Source organism: Haliaeetus leucocephalus, unplaced genomic scaffold (genome assembly GCF_000737465.1).
Source record: "Haliaeetus leucocephalus isolate CR32 unplaced genomic scaffold, Haliaeetus_leucocephalus-4.0 Scaffold373, whole genome shotgun sequence".
Classification (NCBI taxonomy): Eukaryota; Metazoa; Chordata; class Aves; order Accipitriformes; family Accipitridae; genus Haliaeetus; species Haliaeetus leucocephalus.
In genome coordinates this window covers 8,618,080-8,638,510 of record NW_010972809.1, presented here as the reverse complement: position 1 = coordinate 8,638,510, position 20,431 = coordinate 8,618,080, and the positions used below count along the sequence as shown (strand labels likewise).

The following is a 20,431-nucleotide window of genomic DNA, read 5'->3' as shown; positions in this document are numbered from 1 at the left end:
TGCTACTTGTGTCAAGTCCTTCAAGTGACATTCATTGTGTTACATCAACACAGTGTCATGGCTGAAAATAAGAGCAAGGCAACTAATTCAAAGATGTAGCGCTCTGGCCTTCAGATCTGAAAATACTTAGCTAGGTTCTGACTCCCAGCAATAAAGGCTCTGTCCTCCCTTGCTTCAAAACTGTGCTTTGTAAAAGCAGTTCCCCACATAGATTACCAGTAAGTTCTTCATTAAATTTCAATTATCAAGCTATTTTTTCCATCACTATTAGTTCTTACGACTTTTTCTCTGATTCCTAAGGTTCTGTATATTTATAATTACCATGTGCTATGCAGAGAAGAATTTCAAGGAAACATTAATCAGATTCACAGTTCTATTAGTTTGGAGCTAGTAAGAACAATAGATTTATCAAAACATTTTCAGTTTTACCAAGAAAGAGCTGCTAATGAGCTATTTATAGCACGCTTGTATCTATTTTTGTCAGTAGTCTAAGGACTGACTTAGGACAAATGGGTTAAAAAACAGGAAATGTGGTTAAATAAGTGGGTAATCTCTCCAGAGAGTTTCCAGTTTGCCTACACGTTCACATTTTCTTCTGAATGTAGTCTCAAAACAACACTAACTACAGTACCTTGAAATCCATCTCTGTTTAAAGGAGGGAATGTTTCCAGCAATAGCAGGAAGTGGCCTAGTGAAAAATTTTACATTCTTGGTTAAATTCAAATGAGGTTCTGGAGTCACTGTCTGTAAGTGTGGTTTTCTGCTTTAATAACATCGGTGTATCATATGAATCCATAAAAGTCTGTGAATGCTGTAATTGTATCTTTGGTTCTAGACTGGTTTTAGGTAATTACTTTCTTCCCACTTTACCCTTTCTTTTACATGGGGCTGTATTTATTTGTTAATGTACTATGCACATATTTTTAAAAATATATATGTAATCATGTTTTGAGATAGTAAAAGTAGTGTTAATAATCAGACTGCATAAATCTTACTGTGAAGTAAGGAATTTACTGAACATGATGATGGCCATTTAATTGTCCAAGAGGTGGTGTCCATATTTCTTTGGGCAAAGCAGAAGCAATAACTAAATGAAAGCCATTCTTTGCACTGCTTGTTATTTGTTTTTTGACAGCACTAATTATTAGCTCTTTTAAAATCAACTTGAAAATGATTTGTGCATCAAAACAAGGAGGGACTATAATAAATAAAGCAGCTTAAGTGGTTGTAGAGGTTATGACCTGGTGGAGCTCTGTTTTTAGAGCTACTGCCAGATATAAGTGTTTCTAATTACTAAAAATGTATTTGCTATCATGCTTTGTTGTTTGCCCTGGATAAAAACAATTTTAAAAAACTGTTTGTAGAATGCTAAGAGTAGAAGAAACAGGCTTGTCTAGCTACCTTAATTTAGAAAACAGGCCACTGGTAGTACTGGTATTTGAAGCTGATTTCCTCTCAACCATCTTTGAAGGGAGAAACCTGTGTGCTGTTGTAAAGAGTAGAGGTGAGCTGCTTTATGTCCATGGGGAAATTCCAAGTCACATCTCTACTTTTTTTTTCTATGGTTTTTTTAAACATCTGCGGGGTGTCAGGTTAGATGATATCACTGTGTGGGTGGGGGCACTTCAGTAAAATAGCATGACATACTCGTATACCAGTGCTGTAGTTCATGAAAGGCTCGTGTCTGCAAACAAGTTAGGTTTCTGTCTATTCCACAGTTAGGAGACTATCTTGAAAGGTATAGAAAGGCTTCTTGGAAATTAGAACACTACTTTTCTAAAGGAGGTATTGCATTCACTGTAGTAACTGCAAATAGTAGCTAGCTTTTAAAATTATTCTCCAGAAACATTAAATAATTTAGGGCATTTTCTAATGAGGCAAATTGAGTTTGTTTTTCTAGAAACATACAAAGTTTTCATTCATAATGGAATTTTAATTATTTCAGTTAATTCCTACGTTGGAATTAAACAGACTGTCAGTCACATTAAATTTTCCCTGATTGTAAATGTTAGATTTCTAAATAGTTTTGGGGGACAGCACCTTTATTCATATGCGTTTCACATAGCCTCGGGCATGATCTCCGTCCTTGCGGGTGGCAGATGCTACCCACTTCTTTCATGTCATTCTGGGCACTTAATTATAAATCCAAATTGCTTGTATATTTTTTTTCAAATCCAAGTTAAGTGCTCTGAAAGAGTGAGTAAATAAATTTATTCCAAATAGCTTCATAGTACCAACATAATTTAAAACATTTTTTGCTATACTGCATACTAAAAATAAAAATATTTTGGTGTTCATTTTAATTTTCACTTTTAGTCCGTGCTGCCTCATGTTCATTTCTTGGGATAAGGTAGTTGATAGATAAAGCTTTGTCATGGTCTGGGAGGTATCAGGCAGTCATCCGTAATTATGGGAAGCCTAGAGCTATTCTGTAGATCTCTTAAATTAAACCTTGGGTACCAAGGCATGTCTGCACAGATTTTTTTTTTTTAATTATTTAGTTTTAAATTCTTCTAGCAGCTTCTGCATGCAGACAGTGCTGAGTACTCTGCTGACCTGCCGCGACCTCAGACAATGTTTCACTCTTTAGTGCCTCTTCCCCCTCCCACCCGTTCTGTCTTACCTGTTTATATTCTTAGTTTTCAAAAAGAGATTACTTGATTTTAGTCGGAAGTTATCGGTTAGGTTAGACTGAAAAGTGAAATTCTGTGGTGTGTGCCGGGCAGTCGGGCAGCATGGTTTGTCAGGAGGCATCCCTCTAACCTTGAAATCCCCAAGTTGGCTGCACAGGGCAGGACGGTGCTCATTTGGTGTATTGCGTAGCACAGTCTGCCTTTTCAAGATTCAGAAATATAAATAATAGGCTGCCATCCCACAGTGTCCTGCTAGCCCATAGTACTGCTTTCGTAACATGAGTTTCATGGACGAAAAAATGTCCTGACCACACTGGAAATCATACTAGAATAATTGTAGTTGAAGCAGTTGTTAAATACTGCTATTGCTTCAGCTGTGATGCGGACAGAACCTAGAGGAAATTTAACAGTTAAAATCAGACTGTTTAAAGAAGTTACATGGCTTTGTGGATACCATTCATTAGTTTCTTTTTTAATGTGCACTACACAGCACTGATTAACGACTTGCAGTAGATGTGTGCAGGTTTTTTTCCAGCAGTTTCATATAGCAGATTACAAACTTAGAGAAGAGCCGCAGGAGCTTAACTGACATACAGTTCAAAACACTTTGTATGTGACTTGCTGTAAAGTTTGGTACTTTATATCTCAAGCTTGGAGATTAACATTTCCAATATCAATGCAGTTAAATCTGGCAATAGGGTGTTATGTAACTGAAAAGTATATATATCAAATAATTTTAAAAGCAGGTGCCTTCCTTAGAACAGAGCAGATGAAATCATAATTTTTTTCCATTTGTCCTCCTCTAAATTTACTATCAGCATAGCAAATGAAATGTCCAGGAACAGTCAAGTATTGGTGCTGTGCAGCTAGGTATGAAAAATATTAATCTCTTTGGGTCACCAAATTCTGTTTGTTGTTATTTTTTTGAGGAAAGTTTTTATTAAAAAGTAATCAGGCAAAAAAAAGTTTTCAGACTGATTGACTGTTACTGGCATAACTCACCAAACAGAACAATAAATTGTAAAAATATTGCATACAATTGGATGGGTTTAAAATTTGAAATTTCAGACTCCCAGGCATCAGTTTTCCTAGCTCTACCAAGTCATGTTCAAGCCTCAAGGCCAACAAATTTAGTGCTCTCTTTTCAGAGGCACTAAGAAACATTGCTACCACCAGCAGCAGTTGCTTGCCCATGCAAGTACTGACCTCCTACAGAGGCCAGAATGCTCTCTGTTGTTTCCTAAATTGGTGGCTCTGTGCCTACCCAAGACTCATTTCTGTTTCAGTGCCTTAGAGCTTAGGTTTCTACTAAACCAGTCAACTCAATCTTGAAACAGGACTGGTAGCTTGGCCAACGGATAAAGAACGATTCAGTCTTCTTTGGTGAATCCCTCTCTTTGCTTTTCAAAAAAAAAAAAAAAAAAAAAGCCAGAATTGAGTGACAGCTGTCAAACTGTAGAACTTCCTGTGGATGGCTTTAACTCTTCCACAGAAGAGCAGCAGCTTTTAATGTTCCTGCCTGATTTTTATTTGACTGTGAATTTGTCTCAGAACTTTATTCTTTTGACCCTTCATAGCCTCTCATCCTCACGTCTGGTGTGGTTTACTGCCGATGAGCAGAGGTACCTGCTGACGCCACCTACTTTTTCTAAACAGTTGTGTGCTTTTATCCTCCCCTCCTTCTTTTTGCACAACAGACAAGCTGAAAGGCTTGTTCAGCGAGAGGCAGTGGCAAGATTAGCTTCCCAGTTGTCCTTCTCAAATGAGGTTCCAATCTCACAAGAGTTAAAGTATGTCAAACCCAAGCTGCCTGGGTTAAAATTTCCTGTGTGTCTCAGTTGTCCTAGCTGAACTGCAGTTCATTCTTTGAACTCTTGAGTCTGCGGAAGATGTAAAAGTGTTTGACGCTCATATCTTCTCTCTCTATCGAGTTGCTCTAGAAGGACTGGGAACATTTGAAGACCTGCATTGGCTTCTGGCACAGAAAAAGCATCCTGATGAGTTCAGTTTTACCGTGTGTGCAACTTTTGCTCTATTTTTGCATGCAAGTTTTTGTAGCCTCTCTGTGTCTTAAAATTACGCATATGGTATTGCAGTTTTAGCTTTTGTATGCTTATTCAGTCACTTTGGAGGTTTCATAGTAGAATGCTGTCATCTAAGTACTTGGGGGAAACATAGCTCTGAGAACTACATGTGGGGCAACTGGTAGCACTACAGCATCTGAAGGTCTCCTGAATGACTCCTGCATTGGCAAGCTAGAAGTTTAGTTTCCGTTACTCCTCAGAACCACAAATCTTTTTTCCTTCTGCTTTTCCCATAGTTCACAGTCATCCTTGCTACAGTGTTACAGTATTGTTAAAATTGCTTGTGAATATAGACTTTCTGACAGATTTAGTTTGTAAAAAAAAAAAAAAAAAAAGTGATGTAAACTGGAGATTAAATTTAATGGATAATCTTGTTCAGTGTTTCACCAGTAAAAAGTACAGCGGAGGGCCCAAAATTGGAAGGTGCTATTTTAAAGTTTGTCAGCCATTGTGGTACTTGATGGCTGAAACTGTCCTTCATTTTTATGTCTTAAGTCTTCCTGTCCATTTTTCTTTAGAGCAGTACTGGGGCTTTGTTAGCGGCAGCTAGCATTCCAGCAAGTCAGTGTCTTCGGTGTTAAGAATAGAGTGGGAGTGGAATGCATTTATGCTGTAACAGAATAATAACATTTTCCTGAGAGAAATTGCAAGGGCTTGTTGAGACTTTCTTTAACACATTTCTGTCAGAAGCTATGGAAGGGCATTGTATTTGTGCTTCAACATGCTAAATAAGAGGTACTTTAGACTTAAGAATGTTATGTTTCACTTGATTAGCCTAATGGTTGCAACCTACACTTATATGGTGCATTAGCTTTCAGTGCTGCATAATAGGACTGGCAGCATGGTGTCCCAAAAACTGTAATTGCGTGGGCTGCTGAACAGTCGTGGAGAAAGCTGCACAAAAATTCTATTCTAGACAGAATTTTTGAAGTGAATTTCACAACAAATTCACAGTTGGATGCCACTGCTTGTATTTCCAGTGAATCATACTCCAGAAAAGTAATACTTTGCTTCAACAAAGCCTGCCACAAACAGTGCAGTGATATAAATCAGAAATTGGATATTTTTTAATTGTAATTTTTCAAAATATAGTACAGTTATTAACTATGCCTGCAGGTCCTGACATTCAGATATGTTTGGCTTTGTCTCCACATGCAAAAATGAAAATCCTTCACAAATAAGACAAAATGAAGGGCTGGGGGGAAATACCTTTTTACTTATGCTCTGTTCATGATTGGAAACTGCCTCCCCAACAGCAATGGTTGTCACACCACCACATATTTAATAGCATAGTCAGAGCAAACCTGTTACATGGTTACCTCTAATTTCCAGCTTTAGTTTACTGATGGTTAATTCATTTTTACTTTTCTTATGCCAGTATTGTTCTTCAGCTTAGCTAGTTCTCCCTTCTCTCCCTGTCTGGTTCCATTTACTGAAGTGTAATTGCATCTTCTTTCTGTCTTTGGTTTGTTTAGCTTACCAAGACAAGGTCTTTTAGACTATTAGATGCTGCAATTAAGGCAACTACAGTTTCGTGTACATGAACTGTCTCTAAACTGCATAGCTTTGCACAGTTTGTGCTGAATTATCTGCTCTTAAATTGCAAAACCTGTCTAAGAAACCGAGGAAATACTTGAGCTTGTGCTGAGCCCCCTGATCCTGCAGTTATAGCAGGACTGGACCCACTGTGAAAGGTCAGGAGCACCTAATTAGTGCTACTGGCATTGCAAGAAATAATCTCCTTTAGGCTCTCAGTTCACCTGTTTGTCCTTGTATGTAGTACAAAGATGCAAGGTAAAATATGTCTGCTTATGCCCTTTCACTGAGGTTTAAGTTAACAATTCTATCGTACAGCTGGGTTGGGATAGCAATATGTAATACTAAGCTACTGTCACTTCATTTTTACCATAGGTTCCATCTGAATTCCATTTAGTCAATTCATTCTGACTTCTTGAGTTAGAAGACATAAATGACCATTTTACATCTTAGCTGTGCACCACCAGCCAGTGGTATTTAGCACCTGGTGCTAATGTCGCTGACATTAGTATTTCATGCTTGTAGAAATTAACAGTACCTGGTTACAGTGACTCAGTGACTGACTCTTTAAGAAATATCTTACAGAAGGTTTCCACAGACATAATTGATAGGCAACTTTTACTAGCGCAGTCCAAAGTTGTTTAATTTGGGTGCTTTCAGCACCAGCAGACAGAATTAGCAGCCCCTATCCTGAGCCAAATCGCATGAATGCATGAGAAGAGGCACGCTACCTCAGGAGCTTAGGTGGGATGGGTGGGAAATAAGGATTCTTCCTTGGAACCACATCACCCTCTTACACAACCCACCGGCTTCAGTCTCTATACATTCCAGCTTTTCACTTGCCCCCCTTGATAACATGTCTTCCCAGCTCAGCCTGCTGGCCTCCTCTCTGCAAGACACACACCTGCCCTCTCTGTTTTACATAGCAGCCCCCTCTCTGTATGTTCATTACAGCTCCCCAGCTATACCAGGGTTTGAGGTGCTTCATTAGAGAACAATCAGTTCGGGCACTGAAATGTTGCTTAGTTCACAAGTGGAATTTTGATTGACTAATGAACGTACTCTGGTGGTGCTCAGGTATCCATAGAGAAGGGAGACCGTCAAAGCCTTAATCTTGTGCGGCATTTGTGCAAAAGTAAAAACACACAGTTTCCACATGAGAGAGCTTACTGTCACAAAGTGAGGCCGGTAGGCAGCCAAAAGCTGAATACCGCATAGGTTTGCAGACCAAAATCAACACTTTGCACCCTGAGGTTAACTGCAAACCAGCTCCCAAATTCACCCTATACCGCTTGATGTGATTTGCATACCACTGCTTGGTGCCTGGTCAAGTTGTATTTGCTTGTAGGATGTGATACAAATTTTGTCCCCTGATATGAAGCCTATAGAGGATTTAAACTGGGGCAGAGTGAAGTAGAAGAAGGAAAACAGTAGAAGAGGAAAAAGGAAGGGGGTGTTGCGTTTCCACATATACCTGTGATCTTTTGGTGTGGTTCAAGTACTGGTGTGTATCATTCTTACTTTGTTTTGCAGGTTACAGGGGAGGAGAAAAAAAGTCAGTTTCATAAAATTTCTGGTATTGCTGTGTTCCTTCCTTGTTGCAAAAAATCACTAAGATAACAAGGAACTCTAAGCTTGCAACCTAGTATACTATGGTCTTTGACTTGTTGGTTTAGTTGAAATGGAAAGAGTGACTGAGATTTTTTCAAGGAGAAGAATAAAGACAGTGAGAAAAGGCATTAGAGATGTTTTGGAATGTGTGGGGAAAGGCTTGTATTTTTCTTTACCTTTTTCAGTTTTACCTTCTTCCAGAGCAAAAATAGACCATTCCTTCCAAAAAGGTCTTAATTCTTTTGTATGTTCAGAAAGCACACAGCTTTTAGTGAGAGCAGTAAAATCTGCTTTGATGCTTGCCTCTTTGCTATGAACTTTTGAAACAGAGACTGTCTTGATACACAGGCCTGGGTACAGATCTCAGCTACGTCCTGACTGCATGTTGGAACAAGAGTCACTGGTCAACATCTCTTCCGTTCCCCCAAGCACCTTTGCTTCCAACAGGAGACCCGTGATCCCTCTGGGAAGCATCCTCCAATCTAAACTCTAGGCTGCATCGCATCGCACAGTGTAGATGCGGGCGAGGAAAGTGTTCGTACCTCATGCAAGGGGGTCCTGTTGTCCTTTTGTCCTGCTCTTATAAAATGTTCGTCCATAATTATCTAAGTAAGACCAAGTGTCTCCTTCTTAGATCTTGAGACAAGTTGTGGGACCAGTGGTTAAAAAAATGAGCACAACCAAGCTGGCAGTTGTGAGATATGACTCTATTCTCCCATAGAATAACTCATTTTGATGATCTTGGGTAACTCCTTTTAAAGCTATTTTTTGTAGCAGGATTAAGTCGCTGCATCAGTGTTATCTGAGGAAAGGTGGAGCAAGTAAGATGAACTGATTAAAGGCTCACTTTGTAATTTTTATAACAGCAGCCTTAATCACACTGTGATCTCTGAGCTGTGTGGTCTCACCAGTCTTTGTCCACGATTCTGATCTTTTACTGTCAATTGAATATACCACAGGGAGTGATGGGGTCATTGCACTTTCTCTGATTCATGCTAGAGCAATTGATATCAGAAGTTGAGGTCATGTGGATCAGTAACCCTCTCATTACTTTGTGTTGCACTTCCAACATTTATGCATACTTTAATAAGTTAAATGCTTTCTCATTTGCCTTTGCCTACAAAGTGAAGCGCCCAGAAAAGCAAATGGTGCAATTTTAGATTTTTGCCTATTTTAGATCTTACACAGCTAGAGTCCAGGTCTGGGAAGTTACTCCAGAATTACAGCAGCATAGGAGCCTGTCTTAACTGAAGCATACCCTGCTGGATGTCCTTCTGTTTAGAATTTCCTGTTTAATATAAATTGACAAACATTTCATATGGTTGGTAAATAAAATGCTTATTTGACTTCTCCACCCTCCCCAAGAGGAAATTTCTACTAAGGCATGACATCTCCTATAAACTGCCATGAGTAATATCTGTTGAACTGCTTTCAGAGAAAGAGTCCTCGCTATTTCTATCTATAATAATAACTTACAGTCAGAGAAGCTGATAAAGTAGTAAGATCTTCTTGAAGACTGTTGTACAAACAAAACCCCTTGTCTTCTCTGTTTCTTTAGAACTTATTGAGCTGTAGTGCATGTTCTGTGCCATGGTATGTGTATTCTAGTAAGGCATCCAGAATTTATTTTTTAATAAAGGTAGCTTTTAATTAAATGGCAAAGTTGGTGAAATGGGGTTACCAGAGAAGAAGAATACTGAAACAGGAACCTGCTGGGTTTTTTAACCTTTTGCTGTAAGGAAATGTGCCTTTCTCCATTTGATTTGAAAAAGGAAATAGGCTGGTGGTGTAGCTATGGAACTTTCTCTTTCTGCCTCTGATTGCAAAAGTGCTAGTGAAAGAATGAAAAGAAAAAGTACAGTATTGAACAGTAGAATATTATGGCTTTGTTGAGACAACAGAATGAAAGTAATTATCCTGTTTGTTTTGTTTCAGGCGTCAGAAACTATTTGAAAGAAGCATTAGTGAATATCATTGCTGTGCATGCAGAGGTGAGAAAAACTTCAGACTGAAATTAATTCATATGAATGTAAGCATGAAACAGTGTACTTCGTGTGGTAGATCCTGGCTTTCATCACCCCTGAAAACCGTACCTCTATTGAAGTGTCTTCAGTATAGATGTGAGTGCTTTGGATTAGGTTTAGCCAACCAAGTATGCAACTGCTAACTTTTTTAAGGGCAAGAGGAGATGAACAGTTCCTGTTTATCCTCAGTAACACTCCATTACACCTTTTTGTTTCCACTGTCTGATGAAGAGGAAAGCCAAAATCTAAAGCTCAGTTCTTCCCTTTTCTTGCAGATGAAATATATAGAGAGAGAGATAGTTATGATGCTCACTTTCTCTGATTAACTTTATTTTCCACAACATATGAAAATGAGCTTGTGCTTCACTTTGGAAGAAGTGTTCAACATATGCCACTCAGAGTGAAAAGGCCATCTATATCATTCTTGTACATAGGATGAAAAGTGGAAACCTAAAACCAGAAAGTTTTATAGTCTCTGTACAGCACAGGTTGTGTTTGAAATACTTAGGTAGGTAATGGCTTATGATAGGGAGGGCATATTAAAATTAAAATATTATTATTAAAATAGTACACTTGCAGAGCTGCAGTTATTTGGCCTTTTGTGATAATATGCAGGAATTTTCTATAATCCTTTAAATTAAAGCCTCTGTTCTACATACTCCTTCCTTCTAATCATCAAGAGTGTTACCAGATTACTACTGCTTCTTGTACAAGCATTGGTAGTAATATCACTCTTACCTTTCAAAATACCACAAGTATAGCTGCTCTGCCTTTTCCATCTACTTAAAATCTGATGAGATTCACTTGAGGTTTTTGTTTATTTCATTCCTCCTTAAATTACAAGGCTTCATATAAGTTAAAATATTTTCAGAAACTTTAAATATCACTTGCAATATTTTTTATTCCATTTCAGTATTTACTTATAGCAGTTTTCACAGAAGCATTGCTGATTTTACCAAATGCTTCCAAATGAGGGAGTAAGCAGCACCAAAAATATATACCAACATGATATTCATTTTTAATTTTCTTTTTCAGTGTAGTGGAAATTAATGAAAATGAGAGTTTTTGCTTTAAAAAAAGTCAAAGGCTTTTGTGACTTATGGAGCTAATCCTGTAAACATGCATACTCGTTAAATTGCTGCAACAGAAAGGTGCACTGCCTTGCTGACTTCATTGAGACCGATACTGATTTTGGCCCAAATAGTGTTGCCTCATAAATTTCTAGATGTGAAATATTACAGAAATATGAAAATGTGTGTCAAGATGAAACTCCCATTTCCACTGTTTTCTGGTGAAATTCTGTAAGCTGGGTCAGATTTAAGTTTTGTTAGCAAGGCTGCAAGTTTCTGTAGTTTGAAACAGCAAAAATTAACCATCAGCTGAACAGTGAGCATGGACTGAAGTGGAAAGAAAGTTGTTTCTCTACCTTTGAATTCAAATTTAACTGAAATCAAAACAAGAGCTTCTTATTGCAAATTTGTGATGATTCACCATTGCTGAGAATTTTTTTTCCTGGATTCTGTATAGTAACTTCAAGAGTGCTCGTTGTGGGCACAAATATTCTCTTCTCAGTAGAAGGTTTTTGGGCATGTTCCTGGTATGTTTGTGTTGAATTGCTCAGCAATATTTGCTGCTGAATAAGATGACCCCTTCCGAAATCGTTACTGGTTGTTGTTTTTTTTTCTTACCGTACAGCTAAGTATGTCACTTAACTGTTTTGACCCACAAAAGCTAAGTGAAACAGGCTGCGTGTTTGAATTATGCCTTTTGGAACAGTCAGCTTTGTGGGATCCCTGATACACAATTCATTACTTAAATCACTGAAAACTGCGTAGGAATCTTGCATTCTGGGTTTGTTTCCCCACCCTGCCTTAATTTGCTTTTACACTTGTGTATTATTATCTTCTGTCAATTACTACATTTCCTTGTCAGACATGAGTTCTAAACTTCACATAAAGCAAAGGTATTCTAGCAAAAAATCATTCTATTACTTAATTTTTTAGATCATTTTAAAGCAGAAATCAGGGGCGGGGAGGGAAGTGTTTAAAAACTCTGTGCAGTCCATTTTCCTTCTTGCACCACTTCAGTCACATCATCTTCAGTTCCTTGTGTCATCTTCTCCCCCAGTCCTGTGCAGTTTTAGTGCAGCTTTATCATCACTTTTAAGTCTTGACACAATTCTGGTCTGTCTGACCTATAATCTCACTTCCTCCTATATTCCAACCTCTTGGCCTGCATTTTCCCCAATTCTGTGTAGAAAAACCATACTTTTTTTTTTTTTTTTTTTTAATTCACCAACAATTTTTCGGTTCCTTAAAGCTCCCTTTAAGGAAGACTGTTTTCTTCATGCTTTCCTTCAGGCATAGATCTAATGTTTAATTTTGCGTTGCTGTTGTGTTGCAGTTGCTATTCTGAACCTAAAATGGAGGATCCAAGTACCACTTTAAAAGGTTATACAAATAAGCAGTTAAAAAGATGATCCTGATGTATGGAAAAAGCAGTAAGGTGTAGTGGTTTTGCCAGGGAACTGGCAGTGGTGGAAGAATCTAAATGAAAATCCATTATACCACCATACTCTCAAACCCTTTCAAAGGCTTATCTCTGCCACAGAGCATAAAGACACTAGCCATTTGACAGTGGTCACATATAAAGGATTCTAGAGGAAAAAGCAAAATACGTGGGTAAAAAGTGGCTGAATGTGTAATTGTGTCAGTCAGTCACACAACCCTGAATGAAAGGTACTATCTACAGAACAGCAGTCTATGTACAACCACCTGAGTACCTGCATCCATCAGCTGAGAACACATTTTGAAGTCCAGCTGCTTTTAGGCATTGCAAGAAAGTTGTTATTGTCACGTATCATATAACTAACATTGCTATTAACAGGTGATTGGTCAAAGCAGAGGGTAGCATCAAAAGAAATCCTTCATATTCCAGTTGTTCTAAAATTTTTTTGTCCATTGATAAAAATGAAGTGGTCCTTTCAATCAAGTGTTTAATGCTTTTTACTGAAATGTTATTGTAGAAAACATTTCTGTTATAGCTATTGTGTTCATGATTCTTCTTTCATAAAAATCAGGTGTTTACCATTTCCAAAGACTTAGTTCCTCGGGTAATGTCAAGAGTTGTAGAAGCAGTCTCTGAAGAACTGAGTCGACTGATGCAGTGTGTTTCATCCTTCAGCAAAAATGGAGCTTTACAGGTACCTGAATACTTTGTACTGTCAAACATCTGAATCTAGAAAACTGAGAATAAGAGAGAGGTATAATCTGTGTATTTGTTGGATCTATTGTAGCAATGAGAGCAAGGAGATAAAAAGGATTAGTATACAACCTATTTCAGATTTATTGATGAACAGCCTTTGGGGTACTGCTTCTTGGGTTTGATTATATTTCAGTATTGTCTTTGTGTCCGAGTGCATAAAAGGTTACCTATATCCTATGAGATAAAAAGCATCATAATGGTATCTGAAATGTCATTAAATATTGTCTTTGGCCTGTCATAAAAAAAAAAATTTTAAAAGAAAAAACAATTTTGTGGTATTTTGAGATTTTTAAATCTTGAAAATAGGATGTGGTAGGCTCTTGCAAGTCTTTGCAAAATTAGTCACTTGTCTGTTATGCTGTTTCTACATTAGCACTTTGTTGCAGCATAGGTAGAACAGATACTCTTATATTGCCTTCGTCATTTACAGCTAGATTGGTTGTTGTTCTTGCTATTGGGTAAGTTTTAAAGGACTCTAAGAAAAAAATCTTTTTTTAAAAAATCCCTTTGAGTCAATGATTGCTATGGCTGTAACCGGCAAGAAGAGCAAACTCCCAATTTTCATTGTACATGACAGCATTCTTGCATTATGATGGGAAAATAATTATCCAATTGCAAGCCTTATTTTCTAATTGCTGGGAGTAATTGCATTGGACAGAGAATTAATGTAGGAAGATCACAGCCAGATAAGATTGCCTATTTAAAACAAAATCAATGAATAGCAACAAAGCTACCCATATATCATTTTTGACTAGACAACCCACAGTATGAACTTGCTACCTAAACCCATGATTGAAAGGATTTTCTCTCCCTACTGTAAATTTGTCACTCATGGTCATGTTCCTCTGAACATAGAAAATCCTGTCTGGCAGACAGCAGCAGTGTGAGAGTGATCTGAGCCTGGTCAGACTGATGAAAAAATACCCATTCCCAAAGAGAAGCCTGAATCTGTATTCCCACGTCCCATGACCCACAGTTTTGCAGGGTTTGCCCTTCCACCATGTTTATTTAAGCTGTGGTATTTGAGAATGTGACACTTCCCCATGGTACTGCTACCTCCTAAAATGTAGGAAAGACTCCAGAATCTTATGTGTAGGACTTCGAAAAGTCCAAGGCCATTCATCCTGGAGCACCATACAAAAAGAGGTGAAACATCCTGTGGTGAGAAAAGCATGTCTTATGAGTTTGAAATTGGTGGGTGGCTATGTCCTATTTTATGCCAGAAGGTTCTGGCACTAAAAAAGCATAAATCTCAGCTGGCTTCCTACCTAGGGGAGAGATGAGGGGAAGACCTAAAAGCCAAAGCCTTTCATTAGAACTGGAATTAGATGTCTGTGTTGCATTATAAAAAGTTTTGGTTTGGAAGATGAATGTCGTATTAGTTGGGGCTAAATGTAAATTAGTTTCTGTAATGGCTGACTGGATTAAATTTATCTTTATGATGAACAAGAATGGAATATGAATTTGGATGAAGTTCACTTTATATTTTTAAATGAAATGACTTAAAGTATTGATCACATGCAGAATGTTTCCATTTCATATAAAACCTGTGATGGTAGTGATTGCTTTTCAAAGACTAAAGGATGATCTATGAAATTTGTTTAATCTTTGAGTTCATTCTCCACCATAGTTTTCCTAGGTGAAAATTAATATCTAGACACACAATACAGTGCAGGAGTAAAATCCCCAAGCTTGTGTGCCCACCAGGTGACAGACAAGAAGCAGAGCACAACCATTCTACTTCCTCATCTGATGGAAAAAAAATAAAATTGACAGGAAAACCAAGAATAAAATGTGTATTGACGGATTTTTGTACTGGTGTGTTTCCTTCCTCCCTGGCCAAGCCATGCTGTGAGAAGTTAAGCTCACTGTATTTAATTTAAAAAAAAAAAAAAATACAGGCAAATTAAGGTTATGTCCTTCTATCTTTCTATCACAGTGCAGAAAAGATGGAACAGAATTGAAGATTTATTGCTGTTGCTGAATTATTGTTACTGAGAGACAAACCAATGTTTTTAGACTGCTGCATAGTGACAGTACAAACAGTTTGACTTGAATCAGAAGTATGAAATTGTTCCTTTTAGTAGTCTCCTGACATAGCAGCATGGTAACGAAAAATACAGGAAACAAACTGTTAAACGCCAAGGCTGGTTACAACTGCAGCATGCAGTAATAATTGTCTCTAAAAAAGGTGAAGCTTTGGGATACTGGTATTCACTTGATGAAAGGACATTGTGTCATTGTTTCAGTATTTGTATTTCTGTCTTTAGGCAAGACTTGAAATCTGTGCGTTGAGAGATACTGTGGCCATATACCTAACACCTGAGAGCAAGTAAGATGTGCTGTAATGTCTGCTTTTTCAATGTAATGGAATCCTTGGTAAATATGCAAAAGCACATAATGTAAATTAAAGATTAAAAATTTTTGCTTCAAATAGAATGTATGATATACTAGGTAAATATATGAAAAGCAGATTACTAGCAAGGTTGTATCAGTTGAAAAAAATAATTACTTTTTTGTTTTTTACTTGAATTTTTAGACACAAACTAGTATTTGCCACTCAAAAAAAAAAAAAGTAAAACTTAACAGCAGTATAGCTGCAGAGTAAAATGATGCTAAAACAAGACAAAAGCAGATGTCACTGAGTTTTATCCTTTTTTTTTCACAGCAATTGCATAAAGCACACAGCAAAGAACCTGCCAGACACATCAGAGAGGCTACAGAACCAGACACTGGCAGGATCCCTTCATAGGGATATGGAGAATTAGGGCTCTCCACAAGCTTGTACAATACCCCATTCCTTCTCCACACACCTAATCAGGGAAAGTGAATTCAGCTTCACACTGTCTCTTGGAATGAAAGCCTTCAAAAGGCTTTCAGCAATTTATTTTTTCTCAGTGAGGTGCAAGACCAAAGATAAATAGTGTGAGGGACACGCACACATTAATATAAAGGAAGAAAGAAAAGCATTAGCAGCATCAGTGGTTGATACAGTAAACACAAGACTAAGATAGCTGTCAGCAGTTTTGAGTAAAGTTGATTGAAATTTCTAGGTGGTTATGTTGGGGATTGGATATGGGCAGGTTCATTCATTATTTTAATTACCTACACTTTTGTTAGGGTTGGCATTACACATGTCTGCAGATGTCAATTTAATCATCTTGCCTAATCAACGTTTTGTAGGAGACATTGCAGGGCTTGAGGGCCTAATGTGTCTTCACAGTGTCACAGATAGTGTTCTGTGGTGTCACTGCATTCCGTTTCAAAAGACTTGCTTCCCTATCCTGAGTGTCTGATATTGATGAAGACCTCTAAATGAAAACTACTTGGCACTGGCTCAAATTGGATAAAATGGAAGTGGTATTGGCCCTTATCAGCATAGGGGCAAAGCACAGTGAACCCTGGAAGCTGGAGCTTTGTAGATGCCTCTCTATTCCTGGACTTGTCACTAGTCGTAGTTGCCACAAGTAACCATGTTAATCTTTTGCTGACAAGATTGTACTAATCTGTGCAGGTCCTGCATCGTTCCCTGCACTTCTCTTCGACATCTGTTGCCTAGAGAGGGGTGGAAACCCCATCTCTGAAATTACTCAAAACATGACTGGATGATGCCCCAAGAAACCTCCTCTGACCTCAAAGTTGGCCCTACTTTGAGAAGGAGGTTGGGCCTGAAGACCTCCGGAGGCCCCTTCCAACCTAAATTATTCTATGAATCAACATTACCTCAATGCAAACCTACTGTAATTCTCTCTGTAGGCCCCCTTCTGTAGGGGAGAATGCAGTGACCTGTCTACTGAGCACAGAAAGCTTCATACTCTGATGGTCACTTAGTTTGAGGTAGAAGGCAGGCTGGCAACTGTCTGTAATTCTTGAAGAGTCCAGGATGTCAAGCACAATCTCAAATCAGCTGCTGATTTAACATTTCCTGTTGATGTATGGGTATATATCACATCAGGAGTGTTAAGAGACCTGCTTGAACCCATGATGACTTTGTTCAATTTGCACGTGAATGTCAGGTCTCAAGTTAATATTTTGTTAATTTATTGAAATAAGAATGGATAAAATTTGGCATATCTCCATGGAATTTATAGAGAGAAACTGTGAAAGCTGAGACTGGTACCAGTGGAATATGAGTATTTTTGCTTTCCTTGCAGCTCGAGCTTTAAGCAAGCTTTGGAAGCTTTGCCTCAGCTCTCAAGTGGAACTGACAAAAAGTAAGTACAATACACCTTCTTGTCTCCTTTCTGGTCTCTAGAGCCATTGTTTTTTACTCTTGTATCAGAACTTTGTTATAAGAGAGTTAATGTTCACTGTATTTGACCTTTCTGAATTACAGACCAGAAGCCTCTTTGGACAGAGTTAAGAATAAGCTAAGTCCTTGTTCATCATGACATTAAATTATACAGAAGAGCCAATGGCTTTGTGGCATATGCCTCTTGCCCATCCTAGTCTTATCAGTTCAATGTAGTTTTGTATTTATTTTTTAATTTCAGTCTGTTTTAGCCTCCCTTGTTAATCTTAAAGTTTCTGTGAGGTCCATTGTCTTACTGAATTTGGCAGCAATAAAAAAAAATGGCCAAGGAACAAAGTCCAAGCTTTTGCCAGCTGATATATGGGGAACTCTCAAAACTGGCCTGTTTCATTTTAAAAACAAGAAAGAAGGGTCTGTGGTTCTTACTTAACATCAGAAAGAGTAGTTTTGGGTTCCTCCTTCCCCAGCATAGCAACCTTTGACAACCAAGCTGCTTTGCTGCATCCAGCTTAGTATTTGGTAGTCGGTTTTACAAGCATAGTTTAATAAAGAGTAGTATGGTAAAACTAGGATGGATTTGTAATAAGTATATTAGTATAAGTATAGATGTTTTGAACTTGAGATGGGTATTAGGGTACTTTCAGGAACTGAACTGCATCAAATCAGTTTGCACTTAACAGTCAGAATTTAGAATATTTTGTAGACACATGAAGAGACTGTTTGTGCAGCCTGTGGTCTGCGGACTGTGCCTTCTTCCAGATGTCCTCTGTCTATTTATTCAAACCTACTCTTCCCCACAAGAAGTCTCAAGATACCTCCTTGCCTCACTTAGCTCTTATGCTTTATTAAAGATAGGAATCAGTTTTGAGTAAGGAGAGTTCTTTCAAGTCAGACTTTCCGAAACACCTGTAGAATTATTTTTTTTTCACTTAGTCACAAGCATTTGAGCTTCATGGGACAGATGAGAATCAAGAACTGCATCACTTTTACATCTGTCTCGGAGTTCTGAGCCCTAGAGGGTGCAAAACTTGTTCTGTTTCCCAAGGCATTACACCACAATTGTCATCGTTCCAGGCAGCTCGTTGTAATCTACACTTATTTGTGTAAAATAACACACAGTTGTGCACTGATTTAGAGCTGTTCATTTCTGTTCATTCACAGTCATTACTATGATACCAAATGATGAATGTGGTCATAGTCATCTTCCAGAGGACCTGCTGAGGAAGCAGATACTGATTTTTGTGGTGCAAGTTGTTGTTCTTGGGTTTGTTTGGGGTTTTTTTTTAACATACAGTATAATTTCTTCTGTGACTGGCTGTTCAATAATCACGTCTCGCTTGTTTTTGAAATAGAGCAAAAAGTTCGGAGAACACATTCTTCCCTAGAATACGGGGAAAATAAAACACATGGGCAAGACTGTAGAACTTCATAATGCATCTCCGCTATTACAATAAATATCTCCTACAACAGAATCATCAACACCCTTGGTCCTACACCTGTAGTTTGTAGATTATAATAAATATTATCGACTGCACCAAGTACCTTCTTGGTAGCTATGTAGATGTAAACAAACCATTATTACGTGCCAGAATGAACTCATATATAGTTATCTATAAAGGACAAAAACACATGGTTGCCAGCAAATTAATGTTTCTCCTAAAACAGTCATACCATCTTTGATTTTTCAGTCGTGATACTTAAGAGAAATCTATGAAATACCTTCCAAAGACAAGTTTGAGAACTAAAATTTGCAATTCAGCTGCACATGAAAAGCCATAGCCTTGATAAGGGATACTGGTTTTGTTGTACATGGTCTGTCAGTTTCTGGATTTTCCTTACAGAAGTATCTTATGACGCTCTCTACGAGTTCTTTTGCCACTCTGTTTATTTGCAAATATGTTTCTCTCAAGAAGATGGTCTTTATCTGGAAGGAAAGCCATGTAAAAGGCTATTTTATCACCTTGATAAAATCTCTGTGGCGAAGTCCTTCTCTGGCCACAGATCATCCTGACACACTTAGTATACTTCTAAATATCTCTAATATTGAGCTATTTGAATAGATCCAGTTTTAGGCCCTTTATTTAAGCAGACAATGTACTTGAAGTCACAGACAGAATAGCCAAAACTTTGGTAATTGTTCCCTTTTCAGAATCTGCCAAGGTTGTAACTATTTTCCTTTTACAGATTACTGGAAGAGTTACTAAACAAATTTAAAAGCAGCATGCACTTGCAGCTGACCTGTTTCCAAGCTTCTTCGTCAGCAATGATGAAAACATAGACAATGACACAATGCAGGCAACTCAAAAGGCAAATGTGCTTAAAACGTCATGCATTTTTTCTGTACTTCTTCAATTCCTTTGAAGATTCTGAAGAAAATGAAAGGAATTTCACTGAAAATGAAATTGAGATACAACTCTTTGAGTAATGGTATGGGGTATCCTGCTGAGTGAGACTTCTGGTCATAAATACCTTGATAAAATGGTTTTTTTGTCTACTGTATTTCATTCTGTGGAGGGGATTAAGCCAATTTTGTTTACATACACTCTTCTTGGCTCTATGTTCATGAAGAAATATTCATTGCTGTGCTGCAAACTCAGTTTCATTTGTTAAAAAAACATTGAAATGTATTTTTACCAAATGTCACCTCAAATTTGAGTATTACTCATGTTGTTCAGTGTATCAATCTGTTACTTTCTAGATGTAGAGTGATACTGATGTGACTGGAAGACTCAACTTCTATAAACTATTGAGAAGTATATAATAAACATTGCTACATACAGCTGACTAATAAGTGTTCAGATACAATATGGAGAAGGACACTGCTTCTTTTGCATTTAAAATTTACCCCTTTTTTTTTTTCTGTTATCATCTACAGTTTTGAGTGGTTGTAAGTCTGATTTCTTGGGAGGCTTTTATTTTCTTGCTGCTTTTTAAATTAAACATGTTCCTGCCTCTTTTGCTTCTCCCTTCTGTCGGAATATTGATAATAACCTTCACATTTGAAAGAAGCTCTCCTTTCATTGGCAG

General features: G+C 37.8%; 1 protein-coding gene across 1 annotated transcript in view; it reads left to right on the top strand.

The window, feature by feature from the left end:
• Positions 1 to 19,957, top strand: part of EXOC2 (exocyst complex component 2) — a 135,240-nt gene extending 115,283 nt beyond the window's left edge. The window contains exons 24-28 of the mRNA XM_010573290.1: positions 9,800 to 9,855; positions 12,968 to 13,090; positions 15,423 to 15,484; positions 17,307 to 17,366; positions 19,589 to 19,957. Of these exons, the coding sequence (XP_010571592.1) occupies positions 9,800 to 9,855; positions 12,968 to 13,090; positions 15,423 to 15,484; positions 17,307 to 17,366; positions 19,589 to 19,682 (395 nt within the window). The 3' untranslated portion in view covers positions 19,683 to 19,957. The remainder of the gene's footprint in view (positions 1 to 9,799; positions 9,856 to 12,967; positions 13,091 to 15,422; positions 15,485 to 17,306; positions 17,367 to 19,588) is intronic.
• The last annotated feature ends 474 nt before the right edge of the window (positions 19,958 to 20,431 follow it).